Raw genomic sequence first — 20,035 nt, 5'->3', positions numbered from 1 at the left:
TTATTCTTATTTTCATTGCAATCTGTCGACACTTTTACCAAATAATTTTTTATTATTATATGTTATTATTTCATGAAATGACTAATATGCAAGAAAAAAAGAAATATATCATTAAAATAAGGTAAAATTTTATAAATAAAGAAATAGCAAAATAAGGACTTTTGTTGTGGAGACTAACCCAACAAGCAAGGACAAATAGTAATGTATTTTCCATAACTTTTCTCCTACCATAATAATATCTTTTTATAGTACAAAATTTGTACTTGAATAATTTCCCAAACCTTTCTCGATATATACATATATAAAAAATAAAATTAACAAAATAGAATATCCTTACCATAAAAATTCCAAATCAAACGCTACCAATTTGATCGCTGCTATCAATGGAGGACAACCCAATTTTAACCTTCTTCGATCTCAACCATTCCTCCAATCTCATTATCGTCGCCGTCTACGCCATGCCACAGCTCCATTGGTACACATTCAACCTTGTGCCTCAACTTCCAATCGATCGCTTGACATCCCCGCGAGCAATAATTCACCTTGCCACAAACCGAACAACGCCGGAACTCGTGCGGCCTTGTCTCGGGCCGCCCGCATCCGCTGTGTGAGCACAATCTCAAGTTTGGCCCCATCACCCCTATCCCAGACTCGAACCACTCCCTCAAAAACCGGTTCGCCGGGTGCACTTCCCTCGCCGGCACATTACAACCGAAGTCACTTAGCAATGGACACCCCATACTTCCAATCGTCACACACGAAGCATATGGAAGCTGCTGCCATTGATGTTCGTTTTGGTGTTGCGGTTGCCACGTGAGCATCGAACGAAGAGATGACGCGAGCTCTCGCGCGTTAGCCTGGATTAGGAGCCGGCGTCCGTCTGCAGTGTTTTGAGCAACGCCGTAACCATCTTGGAGGCAATGGCCTAGCTCCCGTAGAGCATCTATGTGCCCCAAGACGGCGGCTCGAGCACAAAGAGAAACGCCGGCTCGGAGATCTTTGTTGTTCTTGGAGCCACCGCTGCCGTTAAACTGCATAACAGCGAGAGAATAGAGAGCCGGCGCGTGAGATTTAATGGCGGCCTTTGCCATCAACGATGCTCCGCTCGCTCGGTTTTGTAAGCAGTAAAATTGGATCTATAACAGCAAAAACAAACTGAAAACTTTTACCAGGAAAATATATTTGAAAAGGTGAAGGAGAGAATATAAATTACTGACCATTCCTAGAGTATAGGAAGCTTCGGTGTTGCCGGCGTTAACGCACTGTTTGAGAAACCGGTGAGCGGAATCTGACCAGTTTTTTGCTCTGATTGCAAATGTTTTAGGCCCGGCTTTGGACAAAACTTGAGGATGAAGAGCTAACCGATTCAACCTTTTGCATCTGTTTGGAAGATAACAAATTAAAGAAACATCATCAAACCGCAAATAGAAATAAGCATGCACATGAATACCATATACAGACAACATACGTCACGAGAATGTTGATGAAATCCGAAGGACAGGAAGCGGAGGAGCTGAGCTTGCAGAGGATGCAAACCACAATATCGTCTGGTTGCTCTTCGAAAAGATCAGATTTTTGAGTGATTAAGGGTGAAATCTTTTGCCTTTTTCTTTGGGACATCTTCTTCTTCTTCTTCTTCTCTCTTTTGGGCTTTGTAAACTCTGTTCTGCTGAAGTGTTATTACAGGGAAAAGCAAAGACTTCCCATATTCCAATTGTATGGAGGTTTGCACTGGCTTGTCTGTTGGCTTGCTCCCTCTTAAAAGAAAGACGATATGCAAAGGGAGTGTTGCAGAGGACCCACAAACGTGAAATGAGTTTGTACTTATAATAACGCACAAGGAGTTGTATATGGCAATTTCCTTTGGCATTTTTACCCGGTTTCTTGTTATTGGCTTTGTGCTCTGCTTGTGCTCATCAGACAACGTGACAATAGGGGCAAAGTTAATGGTCAAAGTGGCCCCATGGCTGCATTGGGTTGCTCAATGAGACAAATCGGTGCCATACGTCGGCTAGGGTTGGGTTGGGTGTGGTGCGGTGCGTTTGATGATATACTTGATAGTGCAATGCTGTTTATTTTCAAATTCAAAAAAAGGGGTGACCTGGTCACAGCTGAAAAATGATTATTGGTGCCATTTCATTTCTTCATCTCCTGGTTGGTTACAACTAAACAAGCGAATTTATTTTTATGATTATTTTCTTTTAAGTTTTCTATTTATAATCTAATTTGAAATTTTCATGTAACTCTAATATTATTAAATCAAGTTTTATTATAATTTGCTACTCTAACATGAAAAAATAATTTCAATTATAATTATTATTTATCCCTTGGTATTTTATTTTTTTCGTTGAAATTAATTAATACACATGGGTGTATTAGCGTATGACTTGTTGTTTACTATTAGTCATAGAATAACATTCACATATTATAATATGTATATCTGTATGTATTCAAATTTAGCTATCAAAACCTTATCTCATACTATTCTTGCTATTACACATTTAAAGATTTTATAATTATAAAGTTTAAAAATTCAAATATCATAAAATGTTGCTCATCATATTATACATGAAAAACTATTTATAAAGTTTAAAAATATTTATTATATGTAAAGTATGAGAATTTTAGCAATGAAACTTCAAGTTTAGTCACGTTCAATATATGCGGTTTTTTCTATTTTATTTTTCTTATTGGCATGTGCCAACTAATCTAAAAATAATTACATAATTTATTAAAATTTTAAACAATTAATAAAAAATATGCAAAAAGTAAAATAATAAATAAATCTTAAATATGCAAACAAAAGCATAAATATAAATGTAAATTTATAAATAATAATTTGTCTTTTTTTATAAAATTTTTATGTATCTTCATCTTCTTAATTATTTATAATTTAAAAATAAATCAAATAAAATTTCGTTTCCATCAAAATCATTTTCTTGCAATTTTATTATTATACATATGCTATTTACCTTCCTCCTCTCTCTTTATATACACAAACATAGAGAATTCCGATTTCAAATCCTAATTGAATTTAATTATGCCAAATAAAATTAGGAGAAAAAAAAATATTAAGCGCATATGCAGCACCAAACTCATTTCAAATCTAAACCTAAACCTAAAATTTATAATATATATTTCAACAACTAAAATAGAGTATTGACGCTTAATATTTCCCTTGTTTAATGTTATTATTTCCCTTTTTATTTGAATAATTTAGATGAAACAAATACATAAAATTAACTAAATAACAAATAAAAAATTAATATACGTTATTGTAGTTTTAGTTGTTCCCATGTTTGTATTTTATAAATTAAATACTAATATAGTTCATTAATTATTGAAAAGAAAAAAAAATTCATAAAATAATAGGATACTTATATATAATTAATGCACATATTTAATTCTTAATTTTGCCTTTTGATTAAACTAATGAATAAGTTTAAAGTGGTAGGTAAGCACAATAAGCGTGGCAAGTGGCAAGGGCAGAGGCAGAGGCTCCTCATCTTTCCCATTTCTACGCTGATATACTCAGGCCTTCAAAATGCTAGATACAAAGTTTATTCATTATTTAAAATTTTTATTCAATATAAAATCGAATTATTATTTAAAATAAAAAAAATAATATTATATTTTAATTTTTTATATACAAATTAATTTATATATATATATTTAAAAATAACCAACCGTTGTTAAATTGGATAAGGGAAATGGTTTAGCTGCGGATAAGGTTTGAAGAGATGTGGAGTTGGTGAAGCATAAATCAAATCCCTTTCACTACCATAAAAAAGATATGAATTAATCTGTTTAGGTTTGGTTGGAAATGAGTACTGCGTTGCTGCCGCTACTTCTCATCTTTTGCCACCTTTCAAACTATTCTCATCACTTCTTTTTCCCGTCTCTTTTATAATCAAAGTCGTCATAGTTCCAAGCTTGTGAAGAAATCGCCTCTTTACAAAATAAAATAAATAAACAATCATTTCACCGTTCCTTTTCATTACTGCTGGTCTAAGATACACCCTACCCTTTCTCCTCACTACATGACAAAAAAGGTTGTCTGAAATAGTTTGCTCATCTCTTCAAATCAGCTGCTGCAAGCAAGCATCACCTATAATTGGCCACGGCGTTAACCGTAATTTCTCAACTCCTTCACTATACCTTTTCTCATTATCTAAAAATTATATTGTGTGATTTATTTAAAAATTAAGCCTAGAAATAAATATGAGTTTTTTTTTTTAATTTAAAAAAAAAAATAACTTGAGACTGAGGCTGCTGGCAAGGTGTTATTTTTAAACTAATTTACAAGCAATCTATTTAATTATGATGAGATTTTATAACTAAAATATATGAAATTTTAAGTTTTATTTAATTAATACAGCTTAAAAAAATATTTTTACGGTAACAGACGTTATAATAGCATTGTGAAAGAGGTGGCTGTGACATGTCTGAAGATAATTAGTAATAAAACTATAATAACACACTTTAGGTCTCCATCATAATAGCAATTAATTGGCTAGAAGAGGAATTCAATTTTAGTTTTGTAATAATTTTCATTCTTTAAAAGGGTCGGCCAATTGCTAGAGATTAGAGATAGTGATTTTACTACCCAACCTAATTCCTTTATCTTGTCAATTATTATTATATTTTAGAGTAAATGCCACGAATTCTATAGAGTGGATTTCAAATCTCCTACTATTCTAAGTTAATTATTTCGTATGCTACTCAATTTTTCGTGTACAAATTTATTTAATAAATTATACCGTAATAATAAATAAAACTGATTGAATTATATAACTCACTGATTCAATTAATATAAATTTATATTCGATGTATTAAAAAAAATTTATATTTAAAAATTTAAATATTTTTAAATAGTAAACTTAAATTCATTATCTCAATTGAAAAAAAAAATTATATAGTTTCATCTTACAATTTAAAATTTAAATAGCCATTTAATTATTTTTTGATTTTTGAGTCATTCAAATAAATTAAACATTTATTTTCATATTATAAAATGGAGTAAATACTGAATTATTATATTAAAATATGCACGTAATAATTAAAATATTTTATAATTTAATAAACAAGATGAAGTTTAATCAATTAAGCTTACTTGTCATAAGAGTAAATGAAAGCAAGCATGTCACATCTCGTATTTAGTGGAGTTGTGTGTTGTTGCGTGTTAATTACTTAAACATTGTAATTAATAGCTTAACTTTGAGTTCCCGCAGTAATCCTAAATAATTAATTAAGGATAAATGTCTACTACTATTATATATTTTAATTCATGATTTTGACTCATTATATATCTCTATAATAATTAACTAATACTAGTAATATATTCCATTAGACATCAACAAATTATGATAATTACAAATTTAATAAAATTTTATAAATTTGTTTAAAAATGAAAAATTTTTAAATTAAAAAAATTTTTTTTTTTTCAGTTTAATCAAGAAAATGATTAGAAAACAAATCAATTAAATTAAAATTTTAAAAATTTTTTTATCGCAGGCTAAAGGATATTGATTTTTAATTTCATTTCTCAAGATAGCTACAGACTACATTATTATTAACCCTGATCACAAGCAAAGGTTTACATCAATCCTAGGTTGGAGTGAGATATTATAATATAATTGCTTGGAAAATTTTCTCATTTACACTAAGCTCTTGTAAGCCACTAACTCAATTTCATAGAGATTTCTGTCCTAAAGCACATATAATAATCTAAAGAAAACTTGATGAGTTGCTGCTTAATCTTTCTGTAGTGTAAGCCAAGAACTGGTCAAATAGTGCGAAAAAAGGTCGGGAACTTGGCTTGTTGACTTCGCAACATAAGCAAAAGCATGAAAATGACCAAAATAATGGAAAAACTAGAGTGATTGTTGACGTCAGGAGGCACGTCCTTGAGTGTCTTATGTGTTTGATACTCTATGGCGGAAGATAGATAGACAGAGAGAGAGACTTGCCACCTTAGAGAAGATGTAGTAGTAATCATGTGTGCATGGGCATAAGTGGCTGTGTACAATAGCAGCAGCAGGAACTATAGGCATAATTAGTCTGCTAACATCATGAACATGAAAGGGAAAGCGTGATAACCACATGGCGTTCATCGCTCACTGTTTAAGCATTGCCAAATAAATCCAATCAACTTATGGGTTAGTTGTTAGGCATGAGAGTAGCTCGCAACACTCTTCTCTTCTTCCCTAGTGGACGACCAAGCCATTTTTGGTCTCCTTTGTGCAATTGAATCATCCCTTTCTTAAGAAGAGTGTACTACAATATTTGAAACCCGTTGCGTCACACATCTCCTTTTCATTGTTCATCCATCATTGTTTGTTTGATCCTGTCTTCATGCCATGCCCTGAGGCAGATTATTGATAATTTTCTATTATGAAAAATTAAATAAAATTGCTATTTAACTGAACAATATATTTAATAATAAAAGCTGTATGATAAAGCAATTGAAATTTGGTATTAGAAATAAAATAATAAGGAGAATTAATAATGAAGGTAGATGTGGGGTTTGGTTATTCTTTTCTTTTTCTAGTTAGCGAGACATATAATGAAAGAGTAGTTAGATAGTTTGGACTCATCTACGAAAATTCAATCCTTCTTCCACATGAAGATTCAACTTTTTTCTCCACCTCAATCTTGTATTGATCTCATCCAAGGCCACACCCCCGTACACATCAAACCAAACGAATCGGTAATCAATATCCCATGCCATGCCATGCCATGCTTGTTTACTGGTCCACTTCACCTACAAAAATCAACAGATAATGCTCTATTAATAAAGAGATAATTTAAAATTAATTGTTTAAGAGATTAATTATACAAAACTAATTAAAATTCAAAAACAATTTAGTTCTCCTATGAAATTGCTACATCAAATAAAGAAAAATCTAAACCATGAATACGAAATGGCAGAATTAGAAACCGTGACTAACATGGACATGTGGGATTGACAATGGCAGGTAGCGTATCAGCTCTTCTTATTCTTTGATTTTTTTTTTATTATTTTTTTAAGTAATGGGAGAATTATTGAAGTTTTACAGATTTTAATGTTATCTTTAGAAAAATATGGAAATTTTTAAGGAAAAGTTATAGAGATTTTAAAAAATTAATAACATATTGAATGGGTTTGTATGCTAATAAGTCGAATATGAGTTTATTTTTAATTTTATGTTATTTTAAAAATATTCCTAAACAGTAAAAATATAAAAAATTAAAAACTATAAAGAATTTGTAGTTTATAAAAGCTCTCCATCACCCACTTGGCTCTTGTTCAAGTTATGATAATGTGATAATAATAATAATAATAATGATGATAAAGTTTGAGTTTCTTCGTCCTTGGGCTCCACTGGAGGATGGAGATCTGTAGAATTTTTGGATAAGGTGGAGTAATATGCATATCTTTGTTTTTCAAGTTTGGTATGCCATTGGACATCCACCTTCTTCCAAAATTCATTTCCCATCCCTTGCTTCTGGATTTTATTTATTTATTTATTTTATTAATTGCTTGGTGAAATGGACTTGTCTATTGTCTATCACCAAACTCAGACATTATAGAGCTAGAGCCCAATCTTCCAGCCCAGATCTAGAAGTCCTTGAACGACATCGTAAAGCATTGCCCAAATTCTGGCCCGACAAAAATTCACTTGCAAAGAGCATCTTGTACGCAAGACTGCACTGTAACACTGACAATACACAACGCAGTAATATAGCAGGAAGAAAACGTTGTTAGGTTACACTAAAGAAGCAGATTAGCTTAGCTAAGAAGAAAATGGAGACAGAATTGAAAGCTCTCGAGTCTCTGAAGCACTCATAGACTGATCCTTCCTATCACGCTTCAGTCGATACGGTATACACACATACACAATGCATTTTCTGCCTGTAAGTTTTGTTTGGATCCAGCTTTTACCTAGTTAATAAATTTGATTATGATATTTTTGAACTGGTTCTTATTTTTTTTTTGTTGATCGGGATTATTGGTCTTTAATCCTATATATTGAGGATTGTGCTTAATTAACTAATTTCTGTGTTTAATTTGCATCTGCAATTGCGCGTTCAACATCCGACGAATTTGGCAGATACTGAACCTAATCGCCGTTCTCCAACAAGCTTTAGTTTAATGTGGCCTGCATGAAATGGGCGTCCTCTCTGTGTGTGTTTGCGTCTCTCTATCAGACCTGCTGTGACTGAGGTGCTAGGTCTGCATTCTTTCTCCAGTCAAAACCATCAATTGTTCTGTTAGCCTTTTTCTAGTTAAAGAAGCCGCAAGCGCACCTAAGACCATTGCTGCAGCAAAAGAGGGAGCTCTCTCCAGAATTCATACAGCTTCTCTACAGGTAAAGGCGAGGAAATCCCAGGAAACTGCTTTCTCGTTGGCTAGAAAATTTCACGCCTTTTTCTCTGACCTAAAGTCCTGAACAATAAAGTGCTGGTAAAAAAAAAATTACCGGAAAGTTAGAAAAGGACAGATAAAGCAGTGAAATATATATAATAATTATATGTTAAAATTTCGCATATATGTCCGCTGATAAATATTAGACTTAAACCGCCTGGATAAAAATTGACAATTACTAATATATTTTTTGAATAATCAATCTAATTAAATTCTATATAGTAAGATACTTTCTTATAATATATAATTAGATTTAAAATGGATTCTAAGAGGTTTGAGTTATTTGTTTTCTAAATTAATGTATTTATATAAATAAATAATTTTATATATTATAACTATAAATTTTTTTTAAATTTTTTATATATATGTAAAAGCATAATTAGTCTTATTTTTATGGAATGAAGAGTGAAAAGGTTATGAAATTGAAGTGATAACAATTGAGATATATCTATTTAACTAAATAAGATTTTAATTAAATTTAAAGACAAATTTAAAATTGAAATTATAAATTAAATTTAAATTCCGATAGAATAATATTTATAAATATGATATGGATAGTGATCCCTGATAATTTTGGAAAATGCTAGGTTTTGCATGGACCAGATAAGGCCTGCATGTGTAGGTGATCTCTTTTTGCAAAAAAAAAAAAAAAAGGGTTATAGGCCACTTTAGTCTTGTGTGCTTTTAGCTCATGCAGATGCCGGCGACCCCAGAAGACGAAATTTGGTGAGGGCTTAGTTGGAGTCCATGATATAAAATCATTGCCCCGAAGTGACCTCCATTAACACTGCACATTCAAGCTATAGCTACCAATAGAGTTATGGCAATGGAAAAACTTTTTCACGTGCTCAACTTCATTGCTTCAGTTAAAACTCTGCTTTGCATTTATATATTTAACCATCGGAACTTTTCCAGGTTGGCGTGGAGATGGCCGAGTTGGTCTAAGGCGCCAGATTAAGGTTCTGGTCCGAAAGGGCGTGGGTTCAAATCCCACTCTCCACATTGCTTTTTTCAAACTTAAACTCTGAATTCATCCTGAGCTTTGACCAATTTAATTAAAGCTATGTATGATATCTATTGTTACGTAGCTTAGGATCTCTTATACTTATCATCTATTCTTGAAGCTTTAAACTTTATTTATAGATCAGTACTCAATGAATTGTAAAGTTCTTGCATAATAACAAAGAAAAGGGCCCATCTATAACCTCATAATTCTATTATTCTCTAAAAAATTTATTATTTTAAAGGTATATGACGTATTATACGGATATAATATATCACATATTTTAAATACTTCAAAAAAAGTAAATAAAACGAAAATATTAATGATTTGTTACAAATAATCTTTATATTTATTTATAAATGATAATGATTATTTTTTTTTTCATATCAATATAAACTTTTACAGCAAACTTTTTGGAAAAAAATATCAAAAAGTATATATATAAATCCCAAAGTCATAAAGTTTGATTTGTTTGATTTGTTTTCCATCTCACATAAAATAACAAATTTCCTTTTAGCTAACTTAAAAGGTAATTATATTCATTCAGTACCAATCCATGCTCAAGATATTTACTTAATTTTTTTTTCTAATATTACCAAAAATATATATCTTGTAATTTAATTTATCGCATTGTGTAAGCTATGCATGAAGATTTGTATCCTAAGCACAAAAATTTAATTATCTCACAGGTGAACGGTCGTAGAGGTAGAGTCAGTACCCACAATCATAGACAGCCATAGCAGGGTGGCCATACCACGTGCCAAGCCTGCCCATAGCGTGGGCTGCTGAGTTAGAAAGTGGAGAACTTTTTTCCTATGAGGGCCCGACAACCTTAGGCCTACCATAAAAGCTAAAATCCATGTCCAAAGCACTTATTTTATTTATTTTTTTCCTCCTTTTTTTTTTATTTTTAATAATAGTTTTATATATTTAAAAAATAAATGAATAAATAAAATCTCTACCTTCTAACAACACTTCGCGCACGTGCGACTCTAATTATTACACACCCACAGGCCACACCCCTCAATCCTCATCTCCTCCCATCACAATTTAAAGGATCTTAAAAAGAGATTATCAAGTCAATAATAAATTAATTAAATTGAAAAGACGAACAAAAGGAGAGACAAACACTTCGCTACAACACTGCGACAAAAGAAAAGCTACTCATAGCTCAATAACGTGATCCGTTATTTATTTTGTTTTCTTTTGGCTCTTTCTATAACGGGATTCTCACTGTGCCTAAAAAACCCTTTACTCTTACCCACATTTACCAATCGTGGTTTCAGTAAATTTTTAGGAGGGAGGGTTACTATTGTCATTTGATTTGTGCTGATGGTGGTTAAGTCATTCTGTTTGGAACTAGGGGTATAGTGGTAATTTGGTTGGCATGATTTTTATATATAGGCACCGGTCCTTGCTAACTTAACAGTAGTTCCCTTGAGACTTGAGAGCTTTGATTTGAAACTCTTTCCTTTTTTTTCTTCTTCTGCGGTTTCAATGGAAGAGGATGGTCAGAAAGAGTTGCAGCTTCTTCCTTCTCAACACTCTTTAGCAGCTTCTTCTTCTTCTTCTTGTTCTTATTCACACATGTCGTTCAGGCCTCCGGATTCTTCTTCGTTGAGGTATCGATCATCATCGGCAATGGTGTCTGATCATCATCATCAAATTGGAGGGGCGCCATCGCTAGACTTGCAATTATCAATCAGTCTTAGTCCAATCCAGGCACCATCTAACTGTGTTTTAACGGGTCCCATTTGTGATTTCAGTGATGGGAATAAAGCGGATGCGAGCTGTGTGGAGGCGTTGAAATGGCAGGCGGCGGAGCAAATTAGATTGGCTGCCATTGAAAAAGCTTATGCAGAAAGAGTGAGGGAACTGACAAGGAGGGAGATGGAGTTGGCGCAGTCGGAGTTTGCAAGGGCAAGAAATATGTGGCAGAGGGCAAGAGAGGAGGTGGAAAAAGCAGAAAGAATGAAGGAGAAAGCAACAAGGCAGATAGATTCTACGTGCATGGAGATCACTTGCCAATCTTGCAGGCAAAGGTTCAAGCCTTGAAATTAATATTATGCTTGTGATGAGATTTGAAACCCTTGAAGACAAGATGAGAAAGAGATTGTTAGGGGCCAAATTGTTGAGTTTGAATATTTGGGTATTGGTATTGGATTCCTCCTTTTTCCTTTCACCACAAACAGAAGAAAGCATAAAGACCAAGGACACAACATAAGTGGCATGGAAAAGTTTGCAATGCCCATAATTTGTTTTCCCCAATTTTCATCATTAATTTGTGATATGTGTGATTAATAATTATATCACTAAAGAATTTATTTCAAACCCAGATAACATGTTTTAATATTTTTACAATTATAATACATTAATTTCCAGATATTGATAACTTGTGATGAAACGGAGCAACGAAAACTTCAATTAGACGTTAAAAAATCACTGTGGGCCTAGAATTTCCTGTCTACCATATATACATGCACTTGGTATCTTTTTGTAGGGGATGCACTTAGTGGATATTTGGTAGAATCTAATTAATTGAATGTGATAATGACCAGCATAAAATTTAAGTACTTAATAATTGCATCATTTGAATTAGTTTTGGACACCCATTACCCCAACCGTATGAATAATTCCATTGTAACTAAGATTCAGATGATTACGTAATTTTGTTTATTTAAGGTAAGGCTCATCATTTTAAGTGTTGGTGCTAGAAATATATGTGGTCAAAACTAGTTTCCTTTCGCTACAAAAAAAATATACTTCTAGTAGATTTCAATGTCCCACTCTTGATAGCTTTTAATGTCTTTCCAATGTTAAAAGAGTTGGCATCTCTTGTTATATTGCGATATCATAATTCAAAATTTTTTTATAAGTTGTTCTACTAAATGTTTATTGGATTTTTTTTATGGGAGTTGAATCTTCTATACTATATTTAGAGTACAGCCATATTGCATATGGATCCTAGTGGATTGCAACTTGGAACAAATTTGTGCGAGTAGATGGACACAAAAAATTGCATCGAAGTTGATAGATATATTAGGCGGTGGGTGACGGGAAATGTTAAGATCAAGAAACAATTAGGCAGGCTTCCACATCTGTCAACAATCAACCTGAAAGCAAGACTGCGGAACCGACCAATTGATAACCCAAACCCTTATCCTAATTGCACAACAAAAGCTGAATACAAGTTTACAAATGGATTAAAATTGGTAATTTGATATGATACACGCATACTCCAAAACAATCAACTGCTTTTAGCTATTTATCGTTTAAAATACTAATGGCTTTCGGCTCGAAGAAGGATTTGTTTATTGTGCTTGTAACCAAGTTGATGGCAATTTCAATTTTCGTACATATTTTGGAACCTGAAACAGATAGTGCAGCCTAAACGAGTCAAACCTGATGCGTATCAGAGTCAACTTCAGAACCTTGATTTTGATAGAAAGGCAAATGAATCAGAACAAAAAGCAAGAAAATTTCATCAAGAACAAGACACAAAAGTGTAGCTGCATGCATCCACTTGTATTCAAGTTGTTAACTTTTGCTCATCAGAAACCAAACACCCACTATCCATGTCTGGGATCTAACAAAAAACAGACATTTTTTCGAATGAGACGATGACCCAACTAAAGCATCAGTCAGAGAAGAGGAACAGTAACCCCTCTTTCTTTCTTTCAAGATGTCTGATCAAGAATCGTATTAGCTTGATTTGTCAGCAACCTCAAAACATGTAGCTCATACACAGTTAACCTGTCATGGGTGCCTCCAATAATACACTGCCCCTTGATTCTTTTGCTGAGGTCAAGACATAATCCAGTGGGGGCAGAGTGTTCTTCAAGTTTCAAAAATTAGGTCCTTGTGAAAATTACATTTGCCAACACCAAACAGACCAATACAAGAAATAAAGCTAATCCTAATCTATTAACAGCAATACCCAATCCCTTAATTTTGTTGTACAACCTGTTAACCTTTTTCACTTCCTAAACAATTCTTGTCTTGCTTATGCGTGCAACAAAACAACTGTTAATCACTTCCTAATCAAGCCTTTAAATGCTTAAAGTTTGAACGCTATTGCTCCCTGCTGTCCTGTAATGATTATCTTTGACATGATCCTGGACGAGGTCAAAATCCCTTCAAATGTACGGCTCAAAAGGGTAAATCTCTTTGATAAAAATGACTCCAGCGTCGATGAGCTAAAATCACTGAAAACTTTAATTGACTGTATCCTAATTGAGTTGCATAATTAAATGATAATCATAGTAATGAGGAACCGTACTCCGACATATGGCCACTTGCATTATGGGGGGCTTGTCTTGTATCTTTTATTTGGATACAATCAGAGAAATGCAAGAGCTATATCAACTCTTCCATAAAGTTGATAAGCAAAGATAAAGTTGTAGGACATAGTTGCTGAGCCATCAAACTAGTCATTATGACAAAACCTTAACATTTGTCTTTTCAGATTGTCCACATATTATCATGAACCCGATACTGTATTTCTACATGAAAATTTTGATCTGGAAATGTCAGTATCATGCTTCCATCCATCACTTAAAATAATTTGCATAGACGACTCATGATTCTTCCCTTTATCCCATTGCCATACTTGGGTGTCTATGTCCCCATACTAGGTTAATACCGGACTTACCTATATATTGACTGTAACTCTAATAGAATGCGATAACATAAAATAAAATGTAATAAAAATAAAGACAGAAAACAAATTATCTACTCTTAATGATTAAAACGAACCTTTTCATTTTTTATTTTAAATTAAATAATTCAGAATGAATTAAATCTCTCCAAATAAGATTCAAATCTAAGATCAAACGGCGGTTAATTACTACTGGGGAACAATAAGAGATTAAATCTCATAGAATTTAATTTCTGTTTTTAACCCATGATCAATATGAGTTCAAAATTTTATCCGTTAACTCTTAGAATTTCTTCGTAACGACTCTATCTAGTTTTTTGTCCTTGAAACTGACACCTCTTCATCAACTTCACTACATAACTATATTCCATTACATCCATGCTTGTAATAATTTTTTAAAATGCTCTAGCTTAATAAGATATCATGTATTTAGTGGTGATGCATAGCAGAAGAGAATCTGGTCTGGGTTCATACAAAAAGACAGTGCCAATCATTTAATGTTAAAATTTGGAAGGAAGTAGAAAGGAAGTATTAGATTTAAGAGGGGACAAAATATGGTGGTGTTGATATCATTTCATGTGAGAATTCATTTTTGAAATTTCAGCAGGGAAAATTAATTCTCCACAAACAAGACTTTTCACGGAAAAAAGAGAGGAAACATATGAAGTTATGTATTGTTCATTAAAGTCATGTCTAAAACAATCAAAAAGAAAAAGGCAACTCACTTTAGATATATGAGGAAATATTAATTAGTTCATGGTGGGACTCAAAAACTCTTAAGCTCAAACCATGTGTAAATGTGACTTGCACTATTGCAATGTATAATTGGAACTGCCTACTGGCTACTGGCTACCAACAAGGATGAGGATAATATCTATAGTAGATTTAAATTTTTGTATGTAGGATATATATTATCTAAACTTGTTATATATATATATTATTTATTCTAATTTACAAATAGAACATAAATATTTTATTGAAATATTATATTTTTAAAATAAAATTATTAATTCCTTAAAAAATTAAATTATGAATAAAAAATATTTTTTAGATGGATTATTAACTTAAAAAATATAAAATTATCCGAACTTAAATATTATTTGAGTAATATCAGAAGATTTATGATAAATTCCAATGAAAATTTGAGTTTTGATAGGATACAATTACAGTACGTGCTCATTGGGGGACTCGCTTTACAAAATTACTCCCAATCTGAAGTCTGCAATCCAATCTTTGATTCTGAGTAAGAAGTAAGATAAACTGATGATCACTCGCAGATTCAGGAAGCCTAACCTAACCTAACCCTAGTTCTATAATCAACGCCATGAACCAGAAGATCGATAGCGCAAACAAAACTAATAATAATAAGAAGAAGAAGAGTGAATTCGAGTTTTGCAAGGTTTGCAATCTGAATCAAGAGCAAGGACATCGCCACAAGTACTTTCCTAGCCACAAGAAGTCCCTCTCTTCTTTCCTCTCTCGATTCCAGAGCAAGCTAGTCGACATTCGGTTCTTCCTCAAAAACCCTAGTGTCCTGCGCCGCGAACACGCGTCTCGCAATCGCTTCTGGTGCGTCTTTTGCGATACTGATATCCACGAGATAGACAGCTCTTTTGCTTGGTGAGAGTTTGAATTGCTCCGCATTTTAAATGAAGGCTCAATTTCTCTGTCTTTTTAGATGATTTGGTTAAAGTTCAGCGTTATTGATTACTTCGTTTTACCTTCTTCCATGATTTCTTTTCAAGTGGATTAATTATATTGTGGATTTGTTTTACTATTACTTTACACAGTTTTCTTGATTTCTACTAAACTGTGGACAGTTCAATGTAGCTTTAACAATGGAGGATTTGATATTGGTTAACAGAAGAATGTGAAATAGAATGAAGTTTTGCTTAGAGGAAGGGGAAGTTCTCATGTGTAATGGCCCCAATATGGTTGCCTTAGTGAATTTTTTGAAGCCAAATTGAGGAAATGAAAAATTCTCTAATATGCACAGTTCTTTATATCTTAACCATGCATAATCCTTTTGATGTTGTTTTCTAAGTGGTAATACAAATTAATCTTCTTAGATTTATATATACTTTTTTCTTCCCAAAATACAGTGCTAATGCAATAAATCATCTGGCAAGTGAGGACCATGCGAAGAATTTGAAGCATTTCCTTTGGAAATATGGTGGTGAGATGAATCACATGGATACTTATCGAATTTTGGAAGCTGATATAACTAAGGTATCATAATTTATTCATATTATTAAAAAATAAATGGCTATTGAATTGTGGTATGCATCCTGCATGGGATTTCCATGGTTTTAATATAATGGTCTAGTTATTGAAAGGATTCAGAAGAAGGAGCAAGATTTTACTTGATTTTTATAGCATCCTTTTCCTGGTTCTGTGATGGAAAAAATAGATAGAAAAGGATATACTAACATAGAGTGAAAAGCTACAAAATGGTCTACTGACTACTGGTCATTTTTTGGTAACTGCAGTGGGAAAAGAAGTGCAAATCACTGGAGAATGAAGCTGCATCATCCAATGGATCTAATATGCTGCAAGTTGGACCTTCAAATGATATCCAAAATGAACTCAACCACAAATATAGAAATAATTTTGAAAGCTATTCTTTTGACCCTACTAAATCAAATATTTCTAATGGTGTTATGCCTTTACTTTATTTCACGAATAAGAATCAGATATCCCATTCAGAACTCTCAGCAGTTACAAAGGTTGGGTCAATTGTACATGATACTGTCTCTTCTATTCCGGCAGATGTATGGAATTCAAATGATTTAACAGGTATGAATAACTTGTTCATTTGATATTGATTTTTTTTTTATCTTGAGCTTTTCTCGTGGAGTTTATACTCAATATTTTTCTTCTGGAATGTCTTTATGTTTGATTATGCAGTGGACTGGAATAGCCAACAGCCTCTCCCATATAGCAGTGTAATATCATCCTGTGACCTTGGTTATAGAGAGGTGAGTTAAGTCCTTCACACTTTGCTCTACTGTTTTGTTGCTTCTAGAAATTGGAAAATTATCTGTTGCTTTTGAAACTTTTTCTGCTGGGCAGCTAAAATTGCATATTGGCATGTGTGGGGGTGTGTGTGTATATACCTAGTCTTTAAATAGGTTTTAATTATCAATTTGTCATATTTTTTAAGCCAGCATTAGGTAAAACAATTTAAGATTAACAGTTTGATTCTCACTTCTCAGAATGTACTATGCAGCTTATACAGTAGATGGTTGGCATGTCTTTGAATCTAGGTGTTGCTTTTTTATTCTGTTGATAAATGCCACACTTTTGTGAGATCCGTTGAATATCTGATGAGGTGATATAGAGATTCACAGGTTTTTGGTGCACATTCTTTTCATTTAGATTATTGTTTTGAGTACTGTATGGAGGTTGAGGACAGCTAAGACCAAATTCTTTTTCTTTCTTGCTTTCTTTCCTTGTTTATTTATTTATTCTTTTAAAAATAAGTTTCCTGTCTTTGGAGGCAGATTCAAGTACTAGACAGAAAACTATATGTTGTGAATCCTTGTTTGGCATTTTTCTGTGGACCTTGCCATTAGTTTGTTAACTACTTTTTATATGATGCTGGTACTAATTTTCTGATCATTTACATGAAGGTAAGTGCATGCATATGTTTGTGTTGATATTATGTTCTGTATATGCTGTATATTTAGTATTTATACGTGTATTTATTTACTGTCTACAGTTATCCATTAACTTGTACAAACAATGACTCTTTTATTCTAGTTTTCATATTGTAGTTATGCTGTATGGTCAGACGTTGCAATGCATTCTTGTCTCGTTTCTTATTTGAACAGTATCATATGTACCTTTTCATTCTCTGACAATGTGCTTCTTCTGGTGCCCCTTGACTTCTGTATGCATTGCATATTCTATCATGTTTGATGCTTATCCAGACGATATTTCTTTTTCTACTTTATACTTGAATCTCTGAATAAATTAAATGTATGCATTTTTGGGTATAGCTAGGCCAAGGTTATCAGGGTGGCGGAATGGTAAATGGAATGACCAGCTCACAAGGTAATAACCTTTGACTATGTTTGGTTTCTTCTTTTTTCTCATCTGCCTCCTCCACAGCCCCCCTCTCTCTATACTTTCTTAAGCTGCTCATCAAAGTATCCATTTGAATCACATCTACTATGGAATGAATTTATGCATGAAGTTTGGTGTTGCTAGCTTGGTGTTTCATTTGAAGGCAATCGTAATATTGTAATTTTCTTGTCAGGTTCACAGAATATCACTCAAACATCTGCAACTCCTGGAAAGGCTGGAGGGAATGTGCATACTGGAGCACCTCCTCCTTGGCTTGAAGCTACTGAAGAAACTCAGCTAGTTGCTGAATTGAAACCAATTTCATCTAGCTTCATCTCCCTCTCAAACAAGCCCGGGAAAAAATTAAATCCAAAACGGGTGGGAGCTGCTTGGGCAGAAAGGAGAAAAATTGAGCTGGAGATGGAGAGAAGAGGAGAAATAGTCAAGAGTGATGGCGATGATAACTGGCTTCCTAATTTTGGTAGGGTTTGGCAATCAGGAACTAGAAAGGAATCTAGAAAAGAGTTTGAGAAGGAGAAACAAAAATTACCGAAGGTCGAAAGTCATTCTGAGATGCCTATTAAAATGGAGCCTTACATCAGCAAAAGAATGGTAAGCCCCAAGTTATAATGTACTATGTTATATATCCTTTGATATTTTCTGTTTTCATGCTAGAAATGTTTATTATTGTTGAAATCTGTACTTTTTTCATCTTGCCAACTATATTTCATTCCATTATTTTCCAAGTACATGACTGTCCCCATCTGTAGATAGTGACACCTACCTGTCCATAACATGCTAATGAACTAATATTGCTAAATTTCTCTCCTTTTTGAGTTTTGAAATGAAATGGATTGAGTTCTGAAATTGGGGCTACCCATGTCTGAACTAGCAAAAAATTGAGTTGGAGAAAAATTGGATCTGAGCATTAGATTGTTATGCTATTGATTAAACTTTCATTTGAAATGCTTCTGTATGTGTAGCTGGTACAAGTTTTGTTTCCATTTCCCCCATATTGGAATGGGAACTCTCAGTTCATAGCAATGGAGTTGAATACACTTCTAGTGTTGCTTTGTCTAGGAGGGAAAAAAAATATACCTCTGTGGTGATAAAAGTTTCACTTGTTTCAGGTGGTATGCCCAATGTAACATTTTTGCTTCTTAGATGAGAAAGTTTGTATTTGGACTTGGTATCAATTGTTTTAATTTTTGAAACTCTGCTTGATGATATATAAATGGATTTCCTTCTTACGCGTTTCCATATTTTCTCTCCAACACAGCGGAGGGATGCAAGTGAATGATTGTCAAGGATGTATAGTGATTATCAGGCAGATGAAAGATAGTACAGGTGATAGACATGGTGAGAGGTTAATACGTATATTCTCCTGCCACTCCCCGTACCTTTGAATTTGAGATCAACTGAGTTGGATATTGCTGTGGAAGGTGAAAAGGGATATTGGTGAACTTCAGTCCAGAGTTAGTAAATCAGCTGTCAAGATTTTGTGGTAATCGTGACAATGCTTTTGATACGTGATGCTCTTTCATTGTCCTGAAATGGAACTATCCCACATCTCATGTTACAAAAGTGATGATTGATTTCCATTTTTGCTATCGTGAATGTTGCAATTTACCAAAGTACAGAATGCATTGTCATTACTGCATTCTGTTCGCCGTGTAAAATCCATTTTTTGCATTCTGCATGCATGACACAAGCCATTCACACTAGTTATCCGAGTATATATGATGTCTGCCAGTCCTAAAGCTAGACATTTGCTATGCAATTTAGTAGAACGGATGCATTATTAGATTTTTAAGACTAGTTGGGTCAATTAGTTACAAAATACGAGAAACTGCAGTTATGTTAGATGGTTGACAAACCAGTTAACAATGTCCAATTCTCA

General features: G+C 33.2%; 3 protein-coding genes, 1 long non-coding RNA gene and 1 other non-coding gene across 6 annotated transcripts; 4 read left to right on the top strand and 1 right to left on the bottom strand.

Annotated features, from left to right (window-relative positions):
• Positions 1-87: 87 nt before the first annotated feature.
• LOC110599686 (F-box protein At5g50450) lies at positions 88-1,824 on the bottom strand. Its single transcript, XM_021736211.2, has 3 exons — positions 1,469-1,824; positions 1,218-1,380; positions 88-1,136 (listed from the first exon to the last, which is right to left on the bottom strand). Exons 1-3 carry the CDS (start codon positions 1,618-1,620, stop codon positions 402-404), a joined length of 1,050 nt encoding a protein of 349 aa, XP_021591903.2. The 5' UTR covers positions 1,621-1,824; the 3' UTR covers positions 88-401.
• Positions 1,825-7,609: 5,785 nt separating this feature from the next.
• Positions 7,610-9,603, top strand: LOC110600440. Of its 2 annotated transcripts, XR_002485696.2 has the most exons (3): positions 7,633-7,896; positions 8,094-8,351; positions 9,323-9,603. It is a non-coding gene; the product is annotated as an uncharacterized LOC110600440 (long non-coding RNA). The 2 variants fall into 2 exon arrangements; XR_002485695.2 differs by lacking the exon at positions 9,323-9,603 and having other exon boundaries at positions 7,610-7,896; positions 8,094-8,529.
• On the top strand, positions 9,329-9,409 carry TRNAL-AAG. The gene has a single exon. It is a non-coding gene; the product is annotated as a tRNA-Leu (tRNA).
• Positions 9,604-10,824: 1,221 nt separating the features above from the next.
• LOC110600204 (protein indeterminate-domain 16) lies at positions 10,825-11,793 on the top strand. The gene has a single exon (XM_021736999.2). The coding sequence runs from the start codon at positions 10,908-10,910 to the stop codon at positions 11,463-11,465; it is 558 nt and encodes a 185-aa protein (XP_021592691.1). The 5' UTR covers positions 10,825-10,907; the 3' UTR covers positions 11,466-11,793.
• Positions 11,794-15,205: 3,412 nt separating this feature from the next.
• Positions 15,206-19,762, top strand: LOC110599670 (TITAN-like protein). Its single transcript, XM_021736183.2, has 7 exons — positions 15,206-15,687; positions 16,170-16,296; positions 16,557-16,863; positions 16,975-17,045; positions 18,069-18,123; positions 18,329-18,747; positions 19,415-19,762. The coding sequence occupies exons 1-7, from the start codon at positions 15,392-15,394 to the stop codon at positions 19,433-19,435; spliced, it is 1,296 nt and encodes a 431-aa protein (XP_021591875.2). The 5' UTR covers positions 15,206-15,391; the 3' UTR covers positions 19,436-19,762.
• The last annotated feature ends 273 nt before the right edge of the window (positions 19,763-20,035 follow it).

This window comes from Manihot esculenta, chromosome 14, assembly GCF_001659605.2.
Source record: "Manihot esculenta cultivar AM560-2 chromosome 14, M.esculenta_v8, whole genome shotgun sequence".
Lineage (NCBI taxonomy): Eukaryota > Viridiplantae > Streptophyta > Magnoliopsida > Malpighiales > Euphorbiaceae > Manihot > Manihot esculenta.
Note: the sequence above shows the minus strand (reverse complement) of the source record. Positions and strands in the feature narration are given on the sequence as shown.